The sequence below is a fragment of the Mastigoproctus giganteus genome, chromosome 4, assembly GCF_048544385.1.
Source record: "Mastigoproctus giganteus isolate SK-2022 chromosome 4, ASM4854438v1, whole genome shotgun sequence".
Taxonomy (NCBI): domain Eukaryota; kingdom Metazoa; phylum Arthropoda; class Arachnida; order Uropygi; family Thelyphonidae; genus Mastigoproctus; species Mastigoproctus giganteus.
Genome location: NC_143578.1, coordinates 138,421,313 through 138,447,528, shown reverse-complemented (window position 1 = coordinate 138,447,528; position 26,216 = coordinate 138,421,313). Strand labels below are relative to the sequence as shown.

General features: G+C 37.3%; 1 protein-coding gene across 3 annotated transcripts in view; it reads left to right on the top strand.

Annotated features, from left to right (window-relative positions):
- LOC150087090 (nuclear factor 1 A-type-like) overlaps positions 1-26,216 on the top strand; it is a 384,875-nt gene that overhangs the window by 153,645 nt on the left and 205,014 nt on the right. For all 3 annotated transcript variants that reach the window (XM_090371811.1, XM_090371808.1, XM_090371809.1), the window contains one exon: positions 6,751-6,934. In XM_090371811.1, the coding sequence (XP_090227937.1) occupies positions 6,751-6,934 (184 nt within the window). The remainder of the gene's footprint in view (positions 1-6,750; positions 6,935-26,216) is intronic.

Here is a 26,216-nt window from a genome sequence, read left to right as displayed (position 1 = left end):
AATATCAGCAATGTACCTAAAACATATGGCGATAGATAAAGAAACAAAAAAAAAAAAAAAAAAAAAAAAGACCACCCCGTTTTCAAACTTTTGATTAATTTAAATTCTTTGTTCAGTTGTTAAATTTTTGTTCAATTTCTAAACAAAAAAGTATTTACTGTAAAAAAATTTCAGCACTCCTGACATAAATAAAAAAAAAAAAAAAATTTGCCTTTTAGCAGTGCAACGGAACACAACAATCGACGCGACACACTAAAACTAAACATTTGTTCTCTTTCCTTTGTTTTTCTGAGCAGTGGGTGTGAAGACAGCAGGGGTAGGCATCTCCATAGCCAGGTGGGCAGGAGCAGCAGTGCATAGCCCACGCTTCTTGATTAGACTGGGGTTCGAGCCCGTGAACCACTAAATACGGAGGATGTGGAAAGGTCAGGGAATGACCACTGCATATCCCCGAAGCAATATGGCCTTAGTTGCTAATGCTCCTAAAAACCAAATAACAACAACAACAGCAGGGGTTGCGTAAGTATAGGTACATTCATATCCCAATCACAACTTATAACGTTGCTTCTTATCGCTTATCTTTCTTCTTCTTCTTCTTCTTCTTCTTCTTCTTATCTTTCTATTTATTACTATGATTTTGGTGGATATTTTTTTTTACTTTGGAGTTTTGAAGTTTGTTATTGTTATTTGGTTTTTAGGAGCATTAGCAACTAAGGCCATATTGCTCCAGGATATGCGGTGGTCATTCCCTGACCTTTCCGCATCCTCCGTATTTGGTGGTGATGGGTTCGAACCCCGGTCTAAATCAAGAAGCGTGTGCTACGCACTGCTGCTCCTTCCCACCTGGCTATGGAGGCGCCCGAGTTTTGAAGTATCCTGGTTAATCCACTTCCCAGTATATCGAGAGTCTGCTGTTTATATATTTTTTTTATATTTTGTGTACATGTGTATAGGCTGTTTAATTAACAGGAGATGAAATTAGGAAAGTAGTTAGGATAGAAATGGACACTCTTGCCTTGGTATTACACTAATAACCCAGAGTGTGGAAAACTTTTAGTTGCACGAAAGTTAACAGTATGTGATTGAAGAATATAAAGCTAATGTTACTGATACATAAATCTACCATGTTCGGGGCCATTACTAACACGGATGAGAATTCATGCGACTGGATAATCCAAGCACCACCTTTATATTCATCAATCACATACTGTTTACTTTTCTACAACTAATATTTTTCCACACTCTGGGCTATTAGTGTAATAGAAAGGAGGAAGTGTCTATTTCTATCCTAATTACTTTTCTTGTGCCTTCGGCCACAAAGGAGGTTAGGCATGTGAAGGCAAATTATGAGAAATCTTTAGGAAAGGATGCAAATAAAAACATCAAAGATATTTTTACTTATATAAACTCTAAAAGGAAGGGAATGAATCAAATTGGTCCACTTGATATTGATGGTTCGACTGTTAATGATCCTGCTCAGATAGCTGACAAACTGCATAAGTATTTTGCATCTACGTTCACACATGAGTAATTAAACTATAACATGGAGCTAAATGATTTTGTAATAACTGAGACCAAAGTGGAGGAGAAATTGTTGAAGTTAAACATAAGAAAGGCACCTGGGATGGATGGGTTCTATGCAGTTACATTGAAGGAGACGGCAGCGGAAGTAAGCAAACCCTTAGCCATAATTATGAGAGCATCCTTGGACTCAGGGGAGATCCCCTCGGACTGGAGATTTGCAAATGTATCTCCAATTCACAAAGGGTGATCAAAGGGTGACATGAGTAATTACAGACCTGTTAATTTAACTTCTTTTCTGCAGATAATAATGGAGTCACTAGTTAAAGAAGCATTGCAGAATCATTTAGACAAGACTGAAGTAATAATTCAGACACAGCAAGGTTTTGTTAAGGGGAAGTGTTGTCTCACCAATTTGGTTAGATATTATGATGTGGTCACAAAGGAACTGGATGGAAAAATTAGCATTAGCATTAGTAGAGGCATATGATGCAAGAAAGCAAGCTTATGCAGCATCAGCCAAAAAAAAACGCTTCCATTTCACCCCTCCATTCGTTTCAAATCCGGGTCCAGCTCAGCCTTAAATTTATTTAGGCTATCAACTTCCACAACAAAGGATGGAAGTCTGTTACACCAACCAACTACCCACTGGCTAAAGGCAAACTTCGACACATCTATCCTACATCTGTCTTTCTATATATTTTTGACATCATATACTTGGATTTCAGGAAAGCTTCTGATACTGTTGCACATGGAAGACAATTGTACAAATTGGAGCAGTATGCCATTAAGGACAAGTTGCTACAATGGATAAAAGGATGGTTGAGTCGGAGAAGACAGAGATTAGTAATCAATGGACACTGCCCTATGTGGACTAATATTTTTAGTGGAGTCCCCGGAGTTTGGTGCTAGGCTCACTTTTGTTTTGTATATTTATCAATGATATTCATGAAGATATATCAGGCTTAATGTCCAACTTTGCAGATGATACAAAGGTTGTCATGTTTGTTAAATGATTGTAATGACAGTATGCTACTGCAACAGGATCTAGAAAAGTTGGGCAGGTGGGCTGAGATGTGGCAACTGAAGTTTAACATTGACAAATACAAAGTACTGCATATTTATAGCAGTAACCCAGAGAAATGTACCAACTGTTTTGTAGTAAACTCAGAATAGTGTAGAATGAAAAATACCTGGGAGCTAATTGTGCAGTCAGATATGAAGTTTTCTGAGTAGTGCAGACAAGCTGCCAGAGCAGGTTATGGGGTCTTGTCAAAGATATACAGGAATTTTGCTAGCAGGGATAAGGAGGTGATTATCCCATTGTATTAAGGAATGGTGAGGCCAAACCTTGAATACTGCATACAGGTCTGGAGGCCTCCTTTTAGGAAGGGTGTAGAGAGTTGCTAGAACGAGTACAGAGAAAGGCAAAAAGGCTGGTGAGGGGAACAAAGGATGCTTTTACCAAGAAAGGCTTAAGTTCTGAAAATTGCAGCATCTGGAGACTAGGCATCCGCGAGGTGATCTGATTGAGGTTTATAAGGCCTTGAATGATTTGACCAGGCTCATTTCTAATGGGATGCTTTCTCTTGCTCATATTCCACACTTGAGGTGGCATAAACTGAAATTGAGGAATGAGAGTTGTAGAATAGATGTGTGGAAATTTGCCTTTAGCCAATGCGTAGTTGATTGCTGGAACAAACTTCCATCTGTCGTTGTGAAGGCAGAACTGGACAAACTTGTGGAGCGAACAGGTGGGAAGAGGTTTTTTTGGTTGATACTGTATAAGCTTGCTTTCTTGCATCATATCCCTCTGCTAATGCTAATCAGCCAGACAATTTCTTATACACAATGTGTACACAAAATATAAATATATATATATACAGGGTGATTCACTACCAGTGCGACAAACTTGCAGGAGGTGTAGGGGGCACAAAGACAAATCGGAATCACATAGCATTGCAGGGTCCGAAATGCCTTCGTCATGCGGTAGAAGACGTTGAACGGGAGGTCGCGGGAACAACGAGTGGAGAACAGCGATCCCGCTGGAAATCAGCATATGCGAACCGGTTCCCGAGGCAGTAGGATGGACGAGTATTCAAACGTTGAACTGGCCGACATGCACCTCACGTATGGAGCTACGGACTGTAATGGGCGTGCCGCTCTGCGCTTGTACCAGGAACGTTTCCTGCACAGGTGTGCTCCTCATCATATGATTTTTGCACATGTGCACAGAAGGTTACGTGAGACTGGTTGTTTCACGAGAGGTACCATGAATCGAGAGCGAACGACGACGACACCAGACAATGAGGAGAATGTCCTACGTCTTGCAGAAGGCAATCCGAGTACGAGTACTTGAGCGATAGGCCAACGATTGGGTATTTCCCAATCCACGGTATGGAGGATACTGTCAACAAACCAAATGAGTTCATACCATCTGCAATGCGTCCAGTCATTGGAGCCTGGAGATTATCCACTCCGGAGGACTTTTGCTACTTGGTTTCTTCAACAGAAATGGTTTGCAAATGCGGACTTCCAGCGGGATTGCTGTTCATGCGACCTCCCGTTCAATGTCCTCTACCGCATGACGAAGGCATTTCGGACCCTGCAATGCTATGTGATTCCGATTCGTCTTTGTGCCCCCTACACCTTCTGCAAGTTTGTCGCACTGGTAGTGAAACGCCCTGTATATATACTCACTTTGCAGCCATTCGCAAGATATGCGAGGAGTTTTACGCAAATACAGAAAACTAATAGAGAAACCTCTGAAATAATTCTAATACCAAATATATATACCTTCATAAGGGCTGATCATATAATTTGTGCACAGGTGCAAGATCTTATCTGAGTTGTCATCATCTGAATCTTCTGTGGATATAACCTTTTTGAAATACTGTCCCTTGAACTTTACACACTTTTGCCACCGTTGTATCCGTTCATTAAATGCTTTTTGCAAGCCGTATTTCAAAAGACTGCAAAATGCTTTCGTTGTGGCACTGTGAGCATTGTTTTCAGACGTGAAACACTTGCCTTTCAGAAAATATCACCCAGGGCTAAGTGTGGTGAATAAGGGGGATATGGCAGAACCTCAGCACTTATGGCAGTGATCACTGGCTGCACAATATTAGCCGTGCATGGCCTTGAAGTGGTATTGATGGAGAAACCACTTCACACCAGAAAGTTATTAATGTTTCTCACGAATGGTGCGGTGAAATTTGACTCCGAGAACATCAGAATACGCGTCCGATGAATAAAGCATTCATAGTTGTTCCACGATGCACAAAGTGTTAAAAAGAATGCTTTTTATGTTTTCAAAAACATGTTTGTTAGCTGAATGAGATGGTCAAAATTTCTTAGGTCTTGGTGAATCAGAATGCTTCCACTCACTCGACTGTTGTTTTTGTCTCTGAATAATAAGTGAAAATCCAAGTTTCATCACAAGTCACTATTCGATTTAAGAAACTTGGACTGTGTTTAAAACGATCAAGCATTTCTTTGCACAAGTCTACTCTTTGCTGTTTTTGTTCTGGTGTAAAATTGTGTAGAATCCAGCAGGCACAGATTCACAACATCTTTCACAATATTGTGAGCACTACCATATGAAATGGACGTGTTAACAGCTTATTCGTGAAGTGTAATTCGTCTGTCTTCATCCAAGATTTCCTGGGCTTTTGCAATTTGGTCAGGAGTTGTTGAGGAGGAAGCCTGACCAAGTTTTGGGTCATCTGCAGCAGACTCACGGCCTTCACTGAATCGCTTGTGCCATTTAAATATGACCATCATTCCAAGACACTCAGTACCATACACTTCATGCATCTCTTTAACTGTTTCTGATGCATTTAATCCCCATCTGACACAATAACAAATCACATATTGCTGTTCAATTTGTATGTCCGAAATGATACTTTCTTCAAAACAATTGTCAGTGACACGTGCCTAAAAATCTCTTCAGGCAACACTCAGTAGTATCATGGGGAGCACCTCTAGTAGTAGTTATTGAAAGTTTTTTCAGTAAACATTAAATCTTGTGCCAGTTTGCGAAATAAATGATCACCCCTCGTATATATATATATATATATATATTTCTGATATCCTCATAATGTCTGCATTTGGTGGCAACCAATACCTTAAATTTATTATTCTCCTTGCACTAGTATGCAAACAACAACAAATGTTCCTGTTTGTGCTCTCAGTAGTCCTAATGCTGCCCATATATTTTACTTGTCTCATAAGACCCCCCCCCCCCAACAAGATGCACTGCAAGAATCAATTTCGCATCTGTTTATGGCTGCCATTAAACAATTAGTCTGTGTATCCCCAAACTAACATATATAACAAACACACTTTTGACCTGAATAGCATTAGTAAATGTTCTTGCACCTCTTCTATTTAAGTATATTGCATCACTAAAAAATGTTTTTCCTCTTAACAGTTGTATAGACTATAACAATAACAATTGCTAACAATAACCTGAACAGTAGCATTCTCTTTTGAGAGGTTTTAATCTCAGTACATTTATTTCATTACTTACGAAATCACTGGTATTCTTCACAGTGTATTATTTCTTGCTGAAGATTGAGAAAAGTCAGCCTGTGTATATATTGGTGGACTGATGAATGTGACTGTAGAATAGTGAGTTCCCACATTTTTGAACTTTAGTCAGCTCATAAACCAAACTGTCACCCAGCCTGTGTGAGCTTTTCTTTATGTTTGCCTGTACATTCTATTTCCTCAATAAACAGTTAACGTGCAACTCCTTAGATGAATGTTAATTTTCATCTTTCTATCTATTCATCTGTGTTGCTGTCTCCATCAAGTGATAGTCTCCTCTGTTTAGTACCACTATGCTGCCCTATCTAGAGTAGGATAATTTTCTCTTCTTGCTTGAGGGATTAAGACTATTGAACGAATTTTCATTTGACACAATATTAAATGATATTGTGACAAATGTGAAAATTATAATGTTACAAACACAACTTTATGAAAAATTTACAAATGAAATATTTTCAGAAATATTTTACCTGTAATGCATATGATATTAATGGTTCTTAATCATTTTGTTAGTGACTTACCACTTCTGTTTTGTTAAATACACTGTTGACCTAAGTTAATGGAAATGATTATCATTTCCGAATACAGACCTACAAACAGACTGGACGATTCTTCAGATGGGAATTAGTAACAAGTTGGCACTTTAAATTTTTTGTAATTGGCTATTATTATTTTCAGGTTTGGCGATTGGATTTGGTAATGGTCATCCTATTTAAAGCTATACCTCTGGAAAGTACAGATGGAGAACGACTAGAGAAATCACCTGAGTGCCTCCATCCTAATCTTTGTGTCAACCCTTACCACATTAACGTCTCCGTCCGTGAGCTTGATCTTTACCTGGCTAACTTCATATTTGCTCATGGTATGAGTTTTAAAAATTAATAACCAATTTTAGAATTTGCATTAATCTGGATTTGTCCTGGGAATTTCTTGAGTCATTGTTTTAGGATGATAGATAGTTATGTGCTTACTTTGGATAGTTATGTGTTACAAACACATAGCTATCCAGATATCTCTGTTGGAGAATTTCTTGCCAAAACTACAGGAAGTTAAGTTAAGGAAGTTAAGCAACACAAATTTGATTCATTCAATTGTACTCATTATTTCTTAATTTTAGGAAGAAATGGATTTCATAAAACAGCTGGTATGAGGTTTGTACCAGTGAGGTAGGTGTATCAAATGCAAGGCTAGAAGGGGTGCAAGTGTTAAGAAGTTTATTAATGTATACTTATATAATGCAGTTCGGCGTTATTAGTCTAGATGCTAAATCTAGACTAATAACGCCATAACGTTCAAAGAGGTCATTATGATTCTGTTACCATTTAAACTTCTGTATGCCAAGCTATGGAAGTTTGAACAACTCATGATAGCAATGCCTGTTTATACAATTAAACATCAAACTTTAGCCTTTATATCAATCCCTTCCTATTAAGTAAAATTCCTGTTCTCACTCACTCACTCACTCACTCTCTCTCTCTCTCTCTCTCTCTCTCTCTCTCTCTCTCTCTCTCTCTCTCTCTCACTCAGTTGGCGTCTCCGTAGCCAGGTGGGAAGGAGCAGCAGTGCGTACCGCACGCTTCTTGATTAGACCGGGGTTCGAGCCCGTCACCACCAAATATGGAGGATGCGGAAAGGTCAAGGAATGACCACCGCATATTCCGGAGCAATATGGCCTTAGTTGCTAATGCTCCTAAAAACCAAAACAACAACAACAACAACTCACTCAGTTGACGCATCCGAACCCTCGAAAAATTTGTCTAGTTCTCCCTTGAATTTATTCAACCCATCCACTCTACTTCTACAACAACAAATGGAAGCCTGTTCTAATAATCAAGGTGTCTCTGTAACCAGGTGGGCAGGAGCAGCAGTGCTTAGCACACACTTCTTGATTAGACTGGGATTCGAGCCTGTGACTACCAAATATGGAGGATGCGGAAGGGTCAGGGATTGACCACCGCATATCCCTGGAGCAATATGACCTTAGTTGCTAATGCTCCTAAAAACCAAACAACAATAACCAATAATCAACCACCCACTGGCTGAAGGAAAACTTCTGCACAATGCAACCATCCATCCTCGACTTTGCCCCTCATGTGTGTAGTCTCTGCAATGGGAAGAATACCATTAACATTCAGCTTACTCAATCCATTCAAGGCTTTAAACACTGCAATTAGATCTCCTCTCAGGTGCCTGGTCTCAAGGTGCTGCAATTTGCAGAACTGAAGCCTTTCTAGGTAAGAGCATCTCTTTGTTCCCTTCATCAATCTGATTGCCCATCTCTGCACATGTTCCAGCAGATCTACATCACTTCCTAAAATGAGGCCTCCATACCTGTATAGAGTACTCAAGATGTGGCTTAACCATGGCCTTATACCTGGCTAGCAAAGTTTCTGTATATCATTGATAAAACCCCATGAGCTGTACTGGCAGCATATCTGCACTGCTCAGAGAATTTCATGTCTGACTGCACAATTATCCCCTGATCTTTTTCATTCTCCACTACCCTGAGTGCATTACCACACAGCTGATAAGTTACTCTGGGGTTACTGCTACCCATGTGCAGTACCTTGCATTTATCAATATTAAACTTCAACTGCCATTTTTCAGTCCACCGACCCAATTTTCCTAGATCTTGTTGCAGTAGCTCGCCTTGATGACCGTTTGTTAACCGCCCTGCCAACCTTTATATCATCTGCAATCTTAGACATTAAGCCTGATATACCTTCATCAATATGATAGATAAATATTGAAAACAAAAGTGGACACAGCAAACCTTGGAGAATTCCACTAATAACATTAGTCCACAAAAAGCAGTGTCCATTGATAACTACTCTCTGTCTTCTTCCACTTAACCATCCCTTAATCTGAAACAGATATTAAGCTAATAGGTCTGTAATTATTCATGTCACCTTTTGATCACCTTTATGAATTGGGGATATATTTACACTTCCCCACTCCACAGTAATTGTAAATATATCCCCAGTTCATAAAGGCCTCCCCTGAATCCAAAGATGCTCTCAAAATTATACTAACGGTTTACTTACCTTCTTTGCTGCCTCCCTTAATAAAATTGGATAGATTCTATCTGCCCCAGGTACCTTTTTTATGTCCCCCCTCAACAATTTCTACTCCACTTCCCTTTCAGTTTTTAGCTCCTTGTTAGCCTTTGAAAAACTTCTGGAATCCCCTTCCCTAAAGAATTCCTCATGTGTGAGTGTAGATGTCAAAATACACATTCAGTTTGTCCACAACCTGTGCAGGGTCATCAACAGTTAATCCATAGACATCAACATCAAGTGGCCCAATGTGATTCAAACCCCTCCCTTCTACTGTTAATATAAGAATAGAAGTCTTTGCTGCTTTTCTTTGCCAGAGACTTATCATAATCTGTCGTAGCTTGCTTAACCACCTTTGAGACTTGATTACAGACTAATTTATATCTACGATAGGCTTCTGAATCACCTGATAATTTATATGCATCCCATGCGCTTTTGTTCCATGCCACTTTTTCTCAATCGTTTATCTGACATCCATTTAGGTTTAATCCTTGAACAGTATTCCTTCATTAGTATGAAAAGCCTAGTAGCTTCTATGATTACTTCCCTGAATGCTTCCCATTTTAGAGTTTGCTGTTGGTAACCTCATCAGTTGATCCCACTGCATAGAATTTAAAAACTGTCTGAGACCACTATAGTCACCATTATGAAAGCAAAAGCATTTCCCTTTATCCTTGACAGTAGTGCAGAACGATTTGACTTAGCATTCTTTGAAGGGATGGAGGAGGAGCTGTGTTTCAACTGCTCCTTTCTTTCTGGGTGAAAGCGATAGACTCACATCTCATCTATGGTTGCAAACCTTGGAAATTTGCTGGATCTACTTGAAAACAACGAAAATGTTCATTTGACTTGGCAACTCTTGTGCATTTTTGATCTGCTGTCAACAGTTTTATGATCCACTGTTCTAACATGTTTTTCATAGTGAGAACCTGTTATTATGTGGTACTTGTCACTAGATCATGCATGCTGTCAACAACTTCTGGAGTGATGAACATTGCATGTCTGCCATAGTGTGGATCATCTTCCAGGCTCTCTTTCCCTCATTTAAATTCTGCTGCCCACTTCTTAGCCACGGAAAAGGGAAGAAGCATCCTCCTCCAATTTTGTAACGATATTCTCATGAATTGCCTTTGACATTAGTCCCTTTTTCCCCAAATATTGAATGACTGCACATTGACTGATTTTGTCCATCTTTTCTCATTCACATAACAATTTTGACTTCAGGACCTGTAATTAAATAAATAAGTTGTTGAAACTATGGGAAACTTATTGGTTTATTATTTGAATTGTTATATGTTAAGTATAGAAACTGACACAGGATAAGGCACATAGTTTTTCCCCTGAAAAGTGTTACCCAAATTCCTCTGTTTTATGTCTGAAGGTGTGGTGAGTGCATGCAGTGGTCTTTTATATTCTGGCTGGTAGAGAAAATATGGTATAAATGTCAGGTGGCCATCCAAAAAAAAAAAACTAACTTTTTTTTTAATGTGTGACCATTTCAGATCACACATAACCAGAGACAGCAAAAAAGACAGTTGCCGAAATAAATGCTACGTTATCTGTAATTCCAAGAGGTCTTGGCCAGCAGCTATTGGACATCTCAACTAACAAGCCTTTTAAAGCATTCAAGCACAAGGAATGGACTTAATGAGTGGAGGCACCAAATCAATGGGTGAAAAATTCATGGTAGATTTTGAAATATGAGACAGTTACAATCTTTGGAATTAGTAGGGCCTTTCGTGATGTTAAAGATGTTTCAATAAACAAACATTCAGACCATAATATAAGTAATAGATAAGTGTGACAGTAGCATCCAGATTTTGCCATTCTACAAGGAATAAAAACTTCATTTTACACTGACTTTTTTTTTTTAGAGCCTTCTGAAGTGCGGATGTGTCTTATGGTCTGGTTCATCTTATTTTCCAGAAAATAAGGAACTTATTTTTTGTACTTCCTTTATCTTTTTGTCTGTTTTCAGCCTTGGAGGTCTAAGGGCCCCAAGAGAGAAAAAAAACATTATTATAAGGAATGTTCAAAATAGTGGGTAAAATTTATTTATTTATTTTGCTTTAAAGAACCATTCCTTCTTCCCATTCCTTCTAATAATTTATTTATCTTTCTTTAATCCTTTATTGGTCAGTGTGTTTGGGGTTTACATAAAAAAAAAAAAAAAAAAAAAATTTTTAATCTTATATTTGGTTTTATTATTGCTTACACAAACACACACAGTAAACTCTGTAAAATCTGCAATTTACAATCCAAATATTTTAAAATCTGGTAAAAAAATCAATATTTAACAATTCAGAAATTTTAAGAAAACAATGTAACACTCATGCGTATAAATCATTGCATTTGTCTTCTTGACTTGGTTCATTATGGCTTCAGCTGCCAATGTGCCATTAAAACCAAATCAATCAATCAAGCATTTGTTTATAAGAATCCATGCAAAGCAGTGAAATTTCTTTTTTTTTTTAAGATGCTTGTCCTTTAATCTGATTTTGTGGTTGGCAGGATTTAAACAACATAGATAATTCATTGATCTGAATTCTGAGAACAAATTTACATTTGCAACAAGTTGCCCTGATATTGCACTAATTTCAAACAGATGGCTTCTCCAAAAGTTAACCGGCCATTTCTTTAAAAGATGGGGCAATCTATGATTGACTTCAGAACTGACCAGTCAGTTCTGAAGTCAATTTTCTAGTAACAACATGCAGACAAAGTTGTGAAGGTGTTCAATGTGAGCTGCCACATGGTATGCGTAATCAGTCTTCAAAGTTGTAATATAGATAAAGTTATCTGTTTGAAAGAAGTAGAATATCAGAGCAACTCGTTACAAAGTATGTTCTTCTGTGATAATTAAGTCTAGTGCATCAACCATACTATTTAAATTCTTCTGGTCACAAAATAGAAGAAAGGACAAGATAATTATCATAAAAGTTAATAAGTGTAAATAAATTCATTTGTTTATGCTGAATATTTATTGAAATGTGCTCCTCGAAACCTGCTCAACCACTTCTCAGATACACCTTTTAAAATCTGTAACCTCCTAATTCCTTAGCCATATTTTAAAGTTTACTGTATATGCCTTTTATTGCCATATACCAGAAAATAAAATTAAATAAATAAAAAAAATACATGAAAGGAAAACTGTAATGCAGATTTCCAGAGATCTTTACAGACGAACACAAAATCACCAATTTGAATTATAAAATCCAACTTTTCAAAATAAACTGTTCACAGTCCTTATTCTTCCTCTAGAGAGCTGAATCCAATTCCAAATCACCAATTAAGGTAATCATCACATTCACAAAGAACTGGTCATACTTACAAATTCTTGATAGAACTTATTCAAGAGAGGGTCTGGAATATAGAGATTGCATGAGAATTTTCAACCACATGAACTTCCAGAATCTTAGTTCTTTCATATGATCCAAAACTCTAAGTGATTGCATTAATTTTACAAGGCAATTCAACCTGTTTCACTGAGAAATTTTGATAAAGTTTATCTTGAATAAGCAATCACAAGTTAAAGTTTAAAATTATCCCATGAGAAAATAAAATTCGTAGACTAATACTGATTTTAATGAATTCTTAGTTGAGACTAACCAAATAAGAGATGAATAAAGAAAAAGAGGAGTGACAAATACCTTATAATACTTCTTAATTGCCATAGGACTACAGATTAAATTTGGTTGTTCAAAATGGATGTTCCATTTTGAACAACAAAAATGCTTTCATTAAAGAGTTTCTAAGAACAGAACAGTGTGTTACAAAAAGTAAATTCCAATCCAAGTGCATTGAGGAATTTATTAGTATTAACCAACAACAGTGAAACAGTATTCACTATTACTTCCAAGGAGAAAAAACATCAGAATAAGAAAAGGTAATGTATTTGGATTTATAACCAAACAAAAAAACTGAAGATAGCAAAGAAACTGCTCTATTAAAGAATTAATATAAACTAACAAATAATGTAAATTACAGCTATTAAATGAAAATGGAGCAATAGAGATTGTTAGCATATAAAAACAATTGAAAATAAATTTAAAAAAAGGGAAATGAAATAATTGAAGCACAATGAAGCAGATGATGTATTTGGTAAAAATTTCATTAAGGTTCCTTTAAGGCAATAAAGTTCCTTTAGTAATTATAATAAATTATTGATTATAACTCGCTCCAAATGTTTCTCTAGTTTTGCCTTGAATCTGTTTAAGCTGTCAACTTCTATGACAGATGGAAGTTTGTTTCAGCAATCAACCACCCACTGGCCAAAGGCAAACTTCTGCACATCTATCCTACAACTATCTTTCCTCAATTTCAATTTATGCCCTCTCAGGTGAAAAACATCAAGGATTTCTTTACTTATATAAACTCTAAAAGGAAGGGGATGAATCTGATTGGTCCACTTGATATTGATGGTTCGACTGTTGATGATCCTGCTCAGATAGCAGTCAAACTGAATGAGTATTTTGCATCTACATTCACACATGAGGAGATCAAAATTATTCGAGGATAAATTTTTAAAGTTAAACATAAGAAAGGCACCTGGGTTGTTATTGTTGTTATTTGGTTTTTAGGAGCATTAGCAACTAAGGCCATATTGCTCCGGGATATGCGGTGGTTATTCCCTGACCTTTCCGCATCCTCCGTATTTGGTGGTGACAAGCTTGAACCCTGGTCTAATCAAGAAGCGTGTGCTTATGCACTGCTGCTCCTTCCCACCTGGCTACGGAGGCGCCTAGGCACCTGGGGTGGATGGAATCTATCCAGTTATATTAAAGGAGACGGCAAAGGAAGTAAGCAAACCCTTAGCAATAATTATGAGAGCATCCTTGGACTGAGGGGAGGGCCCCCATGGACTGGAGATGTGCAAATGTATCCTCAATTCAGAAAGGAGGATTGAAGGGTGACACGAGTAATTACAGACCAGTTAGTTTAACTTCCGTTCCACGTAAAATAATGGAGTCAGTGGTTAAAGATGCATTGCAGGATCATCTAGACAAGACTGCAGCTATAATTCAGACACAGCATGGGTTTGTTAAGGGAAAGTCTTGTCTGACAAATTTGATTGGTTATTATGATGTGGTTACAAAGGAACTGGATGCAAAAAATAATTTTGATATCATTTACTTGGATTTTAAGAAAGCTTTTTACACTGTTCTGTATGGAAGACTACTGTACAAATTGGAGCAGAATGGTATTAAGAGTAAATTGCTACAATGGATAAAAGGATGGTTGAGTGAGAGAAGACAGAGGGTGGTAATGAATGGGTGCTGCTCTTTGAGGACTAATGTTATTAGTGGAGTCCCACAGGATTCGTTGTTGGGTCCACTGTTGTTTTGTATATATATCAATGATATTGATGAAGGTATAGTTGTCAAAGTTTGCAAATGATACAAAGGTTGGCAGGGTTGTTAATGACAGTAATGGCAGTGTGCTACTGCAACAGGATCTAAAAAATTTGTGCAGATGGGCTGAGAAGTGGCAACTGAAGTTTAACCTTGACAAATGGAAAGTTCTGCATATGGGTAGAAGTAACCCCAGAGAAATGTACCAACTGTGTGGTACTACACTTAAGATGGTAGAAAATGAAAAAGACCTGAGAGTAATTGTGCAGATATGAAGTTTTCTGAGCAATTCAGACAGGCTGCCAGGGCAGGTCATGGGGTTTTGTCAATGATATGTAGGAATTTTGCTAGCAGGGAAAAGGAGGCGATTGTCCCTCTGTATAGGGCAATGGTCAGGTCATGCCTTGAGTACTGCGTACAGATCTGGAGGCCTCATTTTAGGAAGGATGTAGATTTTCTTGTACAGAGAAAGGCAACAAGATTGGTGAGGGGAATGAGGGATCCTCTTACCAAGAGAAGCTTAAGTTCTGCAAATTGCAATGGCTGGAGACTAGGCACCTGTGCGGTGATCTGATTGAGGTGTATAAGGTCTTGAATGGGTTGAGCACGCTGAATTCTGAAGGGATTCTTCCACTTGTTCAGATTACAAACCTAAGGGGGCATAAATTCAAATTAAGGAAAGACAGATACAGAATAGATGTGTGGAAATTTGCCTTTAGCCAGTGGGTGGTTAATTGCTGGAACAAACTTCCATCTGTCATTGTGGAAGGTGATAGGTTAAATAAATTTAAGGAGGAACTGGACAAACATTTAGAGGGAATGGTTGTGTAAAAATTTTTTTTTTTTTTTTTTTGGCTCATGCTACAGAAGCTCATACACTTGCTTTCTTGCATCACATGCCACTACTACTACTACTTAGTTACTCTAACACAGCCTACAGCTTATGTATTTACTTGTTCCACTATGACTCCCAGCAGTCCTGGAAATCCACATTGCCTTGCTTTCCAGGCTGCTGCTGCTCAATTGCATTTCAATAGAAGCAGTGCAAAAATCACTTTCACCTCTGCCAGCAGCTACTTTTTTTTTTTTTTATTTGGTAGTTGTTGGCGCATCGGCTTCTGTGGCCATATTGCACCTCCCAAGGTTTTTGCAGTACTTTGATCCAAGACAGAGGCGGGAATCGAACCCGCGACCTTTGGGTTGCCGGGCAGGTACTTTACCCACTCGGCTAGCCCGGTCGGCCAGCAGCTACTGTTAATCTATTAGTCTTTGTTGCCAGTAAGTTCTCCTTATGTTTTCTTGCTTACTTATTAAACTTTTCTGATAAGTAACTCTACTTCCTTAAAAGCACTAAGAAGAGAGCACAGAAGAAGGAACGTACCTTTTTCTTTAATTTAACTCATCTTACTAACTGTACTAACCTCTATGCTTGGCCACAATGCTGCACTGCTCCTGCCTCCCCATGCAATGACCATTAACCTGGGCGGTAAAAATAAACCTTCAGAGCCAAAAGGAGTTATCACGGATACAAATAGTTATCCACCTTTAGAGTCTTCGAGCTCAAGACAAGATATTTCTGACATTGACCATGACTCTATTCAACCCAAAAGGCTTTGAAGGGAAGTAAAGTGTCATAATCGTATACCAAATTTCCTGGTGGTACATTCTCTCTATCCACCCAACCTGTAGGCAAGTTATCACCATTTTTGATATAAAAATGTTTAGAATCTATTGCAGGGTCACCAAAATTGGTGAAGTGCTACAATCCGGAGACTTCCTGATTGAGACAGCTACCTCAAAACATTCTGAGCTGCTGTTAAACACATCATTTTAGTGGAGGGGTGACAGTATCACTGTCACCCCTCCACCACACAGAACCTTAAATTCATCAAAAGATGTGATCAGTGAGTGGGACCTAATTACAGTCTCTGAAGAAGAACTTAGTTGTCAAAAGGTAATAAATATGAAAAGAATCATGAGTAAAAAAGATGGAAATCTAACCATTACTAGAACCATCATTTTAACATTCAGTACTCCAGACTTACCATCTTCAATTAAAGCTGGCTATTTGAATTGTTGGATTTGACCATATATTCCAAATCCTGTTCGTTGCGTTAAAGCCAGAAATATGGTCATTCCCAGCAGTCATGTAGAGGCGATGCCATCTGTTCCATCTGCGGATCTAAGGAGCATACTCAAGCTGATTGCTCGGCCACAACCCACTTCCCCAAACTGCAAGGGAAGTAACTCAGCCTTTTCCAAAGCTTGGAAATTATAGATAATAGGGAAAAAAAATTCAAAAATATAAAATAGAAAATAAAGTTATGTTTCCTGACGCACATTGGCAAATTATGTTGAACATGCCTGGTAGTCGATCCTACGCTGCTTGCACCAGAAACTATGTATCTACTGGAACACAAACAGATGTTTCAATTCTGCCTAATACCTCTCTGTCTAACTGGCTTAAATCTGCTCTTTCAACTACTAAAAAAAAGAAAATCCTCAAAAGAAAACTAGCAAAGCTACAAATACACCATCAGCATCCCTAGTGATACTCCATCGGTCCTATACAATACAGAGCAAACGAAATCGGAGACACATAAGAAAAAAATGGAATCTTCCACCAACACTATGGACCTAAATGAGAATTTAAACAATGATGAGCCCATTTTATAACTCCATGCGAATGACACCATGGATTCTGGACACCCAGTTTTCCCAAAAAAAAAAAAAAAAAAAAAAAAGCAAAACAAGAAAGACAGAAATGTGCCACCTACAAAAAACAGTGAAATCAGTCTTCATCAATCGAACCCAAACAATGGACAAATTCCTACAATGGAACTGTGGAGGATTATGCAGTAATTTTGATGACCTGAATGATTTACTTATTTAAACTAATGCAGTAGGCATGCCTACAGGAAACCTTTCTATCACCACAAGTCTTTCTCAGATTCAAAAATTAAAGAATGTTTAGGCAAGACAGGGATTTTGACAGCGATGCTCATGGAGGAACTGTTCTGGTCAAATCTACTGTACTGTCAAGACATTTTCAATTACAAACCTCTTTAGAAGTTGTAGCAGTTTGGATGGCAATGGGAATATCATTAACCTTTGCATCCATTTATATCTCACCGAATTATCCTTACTCCCAGACTGAAAACTTGATAACCTAATCACACAACTGCCATCTCCTGTCTGTTTACATGGTGATTTCAATGGTCACCATCCATAGTGGGGATCTTCCACCATGGATAGGAGAGGGCAATTAATTGAAACATTCCTGGATAACCATAACCTAACTCTTAATTTCTGGCTCTCCAACTACATCAGCCATAGACCTATCCATTTGTTCAGCATCTCTTTTTCCAAGCATGGAATGATGATTAGTCCTGAATGATCCATTCCACAGTGACCATTTTCCTATTTATCAGTTCAGTTCAAACACAGGTCGTGTCTTGTCATGTCATGTCCTGTCCTAAAGGCCTTACTTTTTGGAATTTCCACAAAGCAGACTGGAAAAACTATTCTACTTGTGTCCTACTCAACAAACAGTGTGTTGAACAACAATATCTTGACTATGTAACTGATCACATTACCAATCATATATTATCTGCAGCATAAATTTTCATCCCAAAATCCGACCAACGCAAGCACATACATCAAAATCAGTGGTAGAATGCAGATTGTTCCAAAGCAAAAAACCATGCTTGGAACCACTTTCGCATATTACCAATTATCACTAACCTAATTGTTTATAAAAAAAACTCAGAACCAAAGCAGGAAAATTAGAAAAAAAGCAAAACATGACTCCTGGATTAATTTCACCTCAACTATTAACAAAAGTACTGACACTCGAATGATCTGGAGAAAAATACAAGCTCTCAATGGGAAATTTCTACCACTTCAATCTCCAATAATACAATGTAATGGGCAGGACCTCTTTTCCCCTACTGATATTGCAAATGCTTTAATGGAATCTTTCTATAATATTTCTACTTCTTTCTCTTATATGACCTCCTTTCAATGCATTAAAACTAATGAAGAAAGTCATAAATTGAACTTTTCAACTAGTCTCTCACTTTCACATAATCAGCCTTTTACTCTAGCTGAGCTGAAAGAGGATTTTGGGCAAATCACCAAATAGTGCAGCACAACCAGATGGCATTCACTACAGCAGGGGTGGCCAACTTAATTTGTGATGCGATCTACCTTTTTCCTTCAAAATGTGCCATGATCTACCATCTCAAAAATTTCATTGCACAAGGTTAAAAAAGTTAATCAACACATATTGAAAAATGTTGTTTATAAATTTTAAAATTCAATACAATTCAGAATTCTTATTTTAAATTCATAAGTATTTAAAATTTTAATTTATGCAAAGTTTGTTTCTTCATGTCATTTGTCATTGCCAAGCTTTCAAAATTGGGGATATGCTGTGATAAGGCCAACCATAAAGAATCTTCTTTATGCAAGTCCATAAGAGCACAGCGATTCTTTGTTTCAAATATGAAAAGGCCGATTCACATAAATATGTGGAACCAAAAAAAACAGGAATTTAAAAGTTCACTGCATTTTTTTACATTTGGGTACTTTTCTTGGCAAATATATTTCCAAAAGTCTTCTTCTGATGATCTGGCTTTTAGGAAGATATTGTTTCGCAATGTAATAATTTCATTTTTAAATAATATTTTCTCCATGTGAAAAATTGCAGTGATTTTTTTCTGAAATTTGTTTCGTATCTAAATGGACATTAAATGGATAAGAAATATATTGAACAATGTCTTCGATTGTTTTAAAATCACTGATTCTGGTTTCAAAATTGGCCACAACATTCTCAATTTCAGAAACGTTTTTCTCACTATTAAATTCAAAAACGGGATATTTTTGCAAATGATCGATTTTTTTTCCTTTGAGATCCTTAGCCATTGCCAAAAATTGATATTTATAGGCAGAAATACTACTAATCATGTCATCCACATTTTTATTTTTTACTTGTAATTCCAAATTCAGATCACTTAATTTACTGGTAAAATCTTCTAAAAATGCCAGATCACACAACCACTCCGTATCTTGTAGCTGCTGATCATCTTCCCTTTGATGAACAGATTTTTTAATTTCATTCAGCAAATTGCGAAATCTCTGTAGAAACTTACTCAGACTCAGTCAGCTCACATCTGTGTGTAATATCAGATCTGGTTCTTTTTCATCGAGTTGCATTTTGAAAAGTCTCCTTTGAAGAGATTGTCCTCTGATGGAATTCACGATTTTGAAAGTGATATGCATAACACTTTTAGTATTTAATCTTTTGCTGGCTAACATTTTGTTGGGGGATGATACAGTGTTAACTCAAAAAATCTGGGAATTTATTATCCTTTTGGCACAATGCGATGAATCTGTTAAGATGCCCCATCATTGCTTTAGCTCCATCTGTTGTTACTGATACGAGCTTAAATAGTGGTAATTTAATTTTTTCAATAAAATGTTTGAATGAGTTAAAGGTATCAAGACCTCTAGTTCTTTCTTTTAATGAAACCATACCCAGCAGTTCTTCTCTAGTGGCAGAATCATCGAAAAACATACCAACAAAAACGAGCAATTGAGTTGTATCACTGATGTCTGTAGATTCATCCAGTTGTAAAGAAAAGGAGACACAATTAGCAATATGAGCACGCAATTGTTCACACTTTTACTCATTTTTTCGATGTCACATCACAGTATTTCGAGATAATAGCAGATCTTGAAGGGCACTTTTAATTTCATTTTTGTTCTTAAAATTTTCAAAAAGATAATCCGTTATTTCTAAAAATGCGTCTTTGATGAATTGACCATCAGAAAATGATTTGCATTTTTTTGCAAGAAGATGTCTCACTTTAATTGATGCTACAGTTACTGCTTTAGATTGTAAATTAGGTATCATGAAGAAATTTTGTTGCACGAATAAACTAGATTTAAGTTCTAATTAATTTTTTCTAAGGTCACTATTCGGCAGAAAATCCGATTGGTATTTACCATGGAGTGCGTTGAAGTGCCTTTCGAAATTTCCTTTTTTGGGTATAGCCACAGAAGCATTGCAAATCAAACAGCAACATTTTTCTTTCAGCATTACAAAAAAGTATTCTAGTTCCCACTCTTGATGAAAATGATACGTTTTACTCTTTTTCGTAGTATTCATTTTAAATCAAAAGGTATTAAATTAACATATAGTACTGTCCAGTTATTAAATCAACAAAAGCAATGCTTACCGATTAAAACACTTTTAAGTTGCACGAACTGGAAAAATATTCTGTCTGAATGTAGATGACGTAGGATAATTGATGAAGAGGATTCCCGAATGAGGAAGTTGTTTCCAAAATAAACAGACAAACACACCACCGTTTATTGCTCTGTTTGGTTATATCCTTATAAGAATCAGTTTTGAATGCCTTTGTGATATTTCTCCAAAGCTATTTCTGGAGGTCACGACCATAAAACAATAAAAACAATTTGCACTTTTCTGTTAGTGCAATCTAATTATAAACGGGCAGTAAACTCAATCTTATTGCATTTTCAATAATATCTACAGCTGGAATTCTGTGGTATTTTACTTTATAATGGTGAAATGTGTTTTTCTTTCATGAAATCTTCAATCGTGCAAAAAAAAAAAACCAAAAACAAATTTTCAAAATCTGCTCTTCATTCCTATTTTTGAAGCTTCATTAAAAAAAATAAAAAAATATAACGCGAAGGTAGCAAAAACTCTCTGTGCAATATAAAATTTTGGTAGTATACCTGACCGCGCAAATCGAGGGATGAATGTATATTTAAAATTTGTTGTGATCAACCAAAATTAAAGCCGCGATCGACTCGTTGGCTACCCCTGCACTACAGTATACTGAAGCATCTATGTGATGCCGATCTCGGCATATTATTACTCTTCTGTAACTGTATCTTCTCAGAAAATACATACCCTCTGTCATGGCGTCATTCCTATATTTGTGCTTATCAAAACCAGGCAAAGACTCCTCTCTAGTTCAGAATTACAGACCCATATCATTGACAAGCTGTTTGGGCAAAATCTTCGAAAGGATGGTGCATAAGAGGCTCACCTGAATTCTAGACTCCCAAAATCTTCTTTCTGATCACCAGTATGACTTCCGCAAAAACAGACCTACCCCAGATTTACTGGTTAAAATCAAACTCAAATATGCAACGCCTTCGTCATGAGATAGCATCCAGTGATGATCAACCTAGATATTCAGAAAACATTTGATACCACTTGGCATCATGGTATCATTAAATACTTGCATCAGTTAGGGCTGAGAGGCTACCTTTCTCAAATAATCCAGAACTTTTTAAGGTTATGCACCTTTCAAGTTCAATATCAAAACATGCTCTCATCACTCACATTCAAGAAGAAGGTATCCCAAAGGGCTCCATCCTGAGTACTACCCTATTTGCGATTCGGCTCAATAACATATTGCAAAATCTCCCAAAAACTATTGAAGTATACATGTATGCAGATGGCCTCACCATATCCTACTAATCACAAAGTATGAACACTATCGAAAGATAGTTACAAATTGCTCAAAACAGAATAGAATCCTGGACCTTACGAAATGGATACTGTCTTGTGGAACAGAAATCCACCACTACTCACTTCTGTAAACTCCAGTCACTTCATCCTGATCCTGAGCTAAAGATAAATAATGTGCCAATTCCCCTTGCTAACACTGTCTGTTTTCTTGGCCTGCTACTAGGTAAGAAACTTAACTTTCAAGCACATGTGACCTATCTTCGAACTATCTGTTTGAAGAAATTGAATATCCTACGGTGTATGGACTATTTATCCATCTTGGATAAATATTCCAGCAATTTATGATGACTGTTTCCAACAGGGGAAAGAACACCTTGTCTCCCTCCAATATCACACAGTTACATGAAGCTCACTCTGCATCTAACTCACAGGCCTGTAAAATGTATACAGGTGGATCAAAAACTGAGACCCAAGTAGGTGCAACGGCAATCTTCCCTTCATTCACCACTTCTGTCTCATTACCAATAGAATGCAGAGTCTTCACTGCTGAGTTTTATGCTATAAACTTAACCTGGATAAGATTATTGAACTCTTAATTATGCCTGCATTAATATTCACTGACTCACTCAGTGCTGTCTCTGCTCTAAGTACTAATACCAATTGCTCTCACCCTGTAATAAAGCAAATACATTCTAAACTACATACTTGCAATAAGCTAAACCAAACTGTGACATTCTGCTGGATCCCAGGCATTCTGGGATAGCAGGAAATGAAAAAGCAGATCGTGCAGCAAAGCAACCAGATACTACTACTTCACAGACTTTAAAAGTTCCATATACCAATTACAAACACATTATCAGTAAAGCATGTTATAAGAGCTGGTCAACAATCTGGAAACGCTATCCAGGAAACAAACTTTACCGAATAAAACCGGATCCAAAGCTGTGGCTCTCCAGTTTCCCGAAAAGCAGGCGAGAAGAAGTAATTCTAGGAAGGCTAAGGATTGGGCATACTCACCTGTATCTCTTAATGAGTGACAGTGCCCTACGGTGCACATAATATCATGTACAATTGACTGTTTGTCATTTATTAGTGGGCTGTCCTCACTTTTTTAATATCTGCTCAAGCACTTTTAAATCAATTACTAATGCACAGTCATCCTTAACATTACTGCAGATCCTTGGAGATGATCCTAATATGAAAGAACTGTTTACCTTCCTAAATCATATTGGAATATAAATATAATAAAATTAAAATATCATATTAACCATTTGAAGGAAACAATATGGTCCTGGCTGCCTATGTGTCATTAAATTCCACAACAACAACAAAGGAGAACATGCGGAAATTTGAATGAAAATCTGAAATAGCTTGAGGATTAGATACAGGGGGCAGTCAATAAATATTTACCTTCACTTAAAAATATTTGAGTTAAGGATTTGATATTATGTATACTAAGTCTCATAAGTTAATGTTTATCCATTGTAAAATATCTTCATTTACAAAGCCGAGAACCAAATCTATGAAGAGATGAACCTTGCCTAACTCCTTTTTGATTGATGTAGACTAATTTATATCTAATATAGGCTTTTATATCACCCAATGATTTATATACATCCCTGACTTATGCAAAATATTTATTCAGTTTGTCAGTAACCTGAACAGGATCATCAATACAAAGAGTTTAATAATAAGTATTTAACCTCACCCAGAAATATTTGAGTTAGGGATTTGATATTGTGCATATGTACATGCATATATGCATATTCACACACTACTAAGTGTCCTTTATTTACTTTTCTAGATCTACTTGTTAAACTAGTACTGTGATTATAGCAAGAGGTGGTATACAGGAGGAGGTTAAGGTCTGATCTACTATAATTTTTTTTTTATTTGCGAAGCAGAGAAGTAAAACAAATCCAGATTAAATGAAAGCTGTATATGGGAAGGAATGTCCACCATATAAGACTGTGAAAAACTGGAAAAGACAGTTCAGGTATGTGCAAAGCAGTGTGCACTATGACTGAAAAGAAGGAAGACCCATTCTAGCCTGAGATCTTGCCATTGTGGCTAAAGTGAAACAGCTAGTCCTTGAAGATAGACGTGTGCCTATAAATTTTATAATGAATGGAGTGAATGTTAGCCATGAGTCTGTTTGCACTTTAATGCATGAATTGCTGCAAATGTCTAAAGTGGCAGCCTGATTGGTTCTGAGATTATTGACACTTCCTCAAAAGCTCTTCAGGAGGGAATATTTATGATTTTTTACCATATTGTGTTATGAATGAATGCTGGGTACATCACTATGACCCAAAAAAAAAAAAAAAAAAACAGATGAGCAAAGAATAGAAACATTCATTTTCACCATCCCTCAAAAGCCAAGGATCAGTTGTCTGCCAACAAGGTCATATATCCTTATAGATTACCTCCCAAAAAAGGCAACATCCTCACTGGAAAGTACTGCAAAAACCTCCTGAGAAAATTAAGGAAGGCCATCAAGTTGAAGAGATGTGAGAAGCTGTCCAAAGGTGACTGCCTCCTAGTTGACAGTGCTCCACTTACAAGGCTACTCTTGCAGTCATGTGTGATGGCTTTGAAAATCTGCAACATCTTCCTTATCTCCTGTCCTCTTACCTTCAGACTTCTTCCTCTTCCCTAAAATGAAGAAACCATCATGGTGCTGCAGATTTCAGACTGATGAGCAGGTGATTAATGAAATGTAAGCCTGGCTTCCTGTTTCCTGCCAAAGATGAGGAGTTCTGTTCAAGAGTCCTGAAAGAGTTTATCTAGAAATGGAAAAAATGTGTAGTTCTAAAAGGTGGGCACATACTGAAGGATGAAATTTCCAGCCAAGTTTCAAATCTGTAACTCAAATATTTCTTGGTGAGGGTAAATACTTGTCAACCACTCCTCGTAGTTAAGAAATGGAAACTATCCTGTCTTTCTTGAATTCATCAGGAAAGAAACCTTTCACAAGAGATTTCATGTGTAGAAAAAGCAAAATGCCAAAGATATAAATGTTAAGCAGGAAAAGGAGCAATACATTCCCAAACAATAGTAGCAGGAGTTGAACAAATCATTAACAACTGATTTGCTAGAATTTATCTTCTTCAGTATAACCTCACTTAAAATCAGATAATTATAATCAGCTAGAATATCTCAAAAGCAAGCTAATATGGTGATTGTCTCTTCTCCAATGGAATCTTTATCTCATGGCTATTCCAAACCTCGTGTTGTTTGGCATTAACCGAATGCAAAATGGCATGACCTGCGAGACTTCTTTTCTTCTTTTCCTTGGTCGGATTAATGTTTCAAAAGTTCTGATGTCAACGTTTGCTCAGATCGTTTCAGTGAAATTATTCTTGCAGGAATGGAATCCTTTATCCCACACTCCACTTTAAAATCTTGTCCTTTATCTAAACCTTGGTTTTCCAATAAATGTGCTAAGGCTGTTCAAGAGAAGAATGTTGCATATCATAATTGGCTTGTTTCTAATTCTTCAGTTTCATTTTCTGCCTACACCAAAGATTGCAACAATTGTAAAGCAGTTATTAACTAGTCCAAACTAGTTTGAACAGGCTAAGAGTAGGAAACTTGCTTCTTGCCCTAATGGTAGCCGAGCATTTTGGTCTCTTGCCAAAGCTATTGGCCGCAACTTTTGCTCATCTCTGCTCCCACCTCTGTCCAAACCAGATGGTTCTGTTGTTGCTTCAGCCAAGGATAAAGCTGACCTGCTAGCATCACATTTTTCTTTCAACTCTTGCATTAACGATCTTGGTAAAACACCTCCCACTATTCCCAACACACTCCATTCAGTGCTTCCTGTGGTCTTCCATCAAAAGGATGTCAGAAGGATTTTGATGAATCTCGATGCTAAGAAAGCTCCAGGTCCCGATGGTATTTCTCCACTTGTTCTCAAAACCTGTGCTCCTGAACTTACTCCTATTCTTTGCCGCCTTTTTTCACTTTCTTATTCCAAAGGTGTTTTTCCTTCTGCTTGGAAATTTGCTCATATCCACCCAATTCCTAAAGAGGGCGATAGATCCATTCAGAAGAGGGCAGTTAGGTTAATTAATGACTCATCTCTAACACAGTCTCTGCACTCGCTGTCTCATAGATGTACTGTTTCTGCTGCATGCCTCTTCTACAGATACTTCCATGGACACTGTTCTTCTGAATTAGCTTCTATAATTCCTGCTCTCTCTTTGAAAACAGTCCGAACAC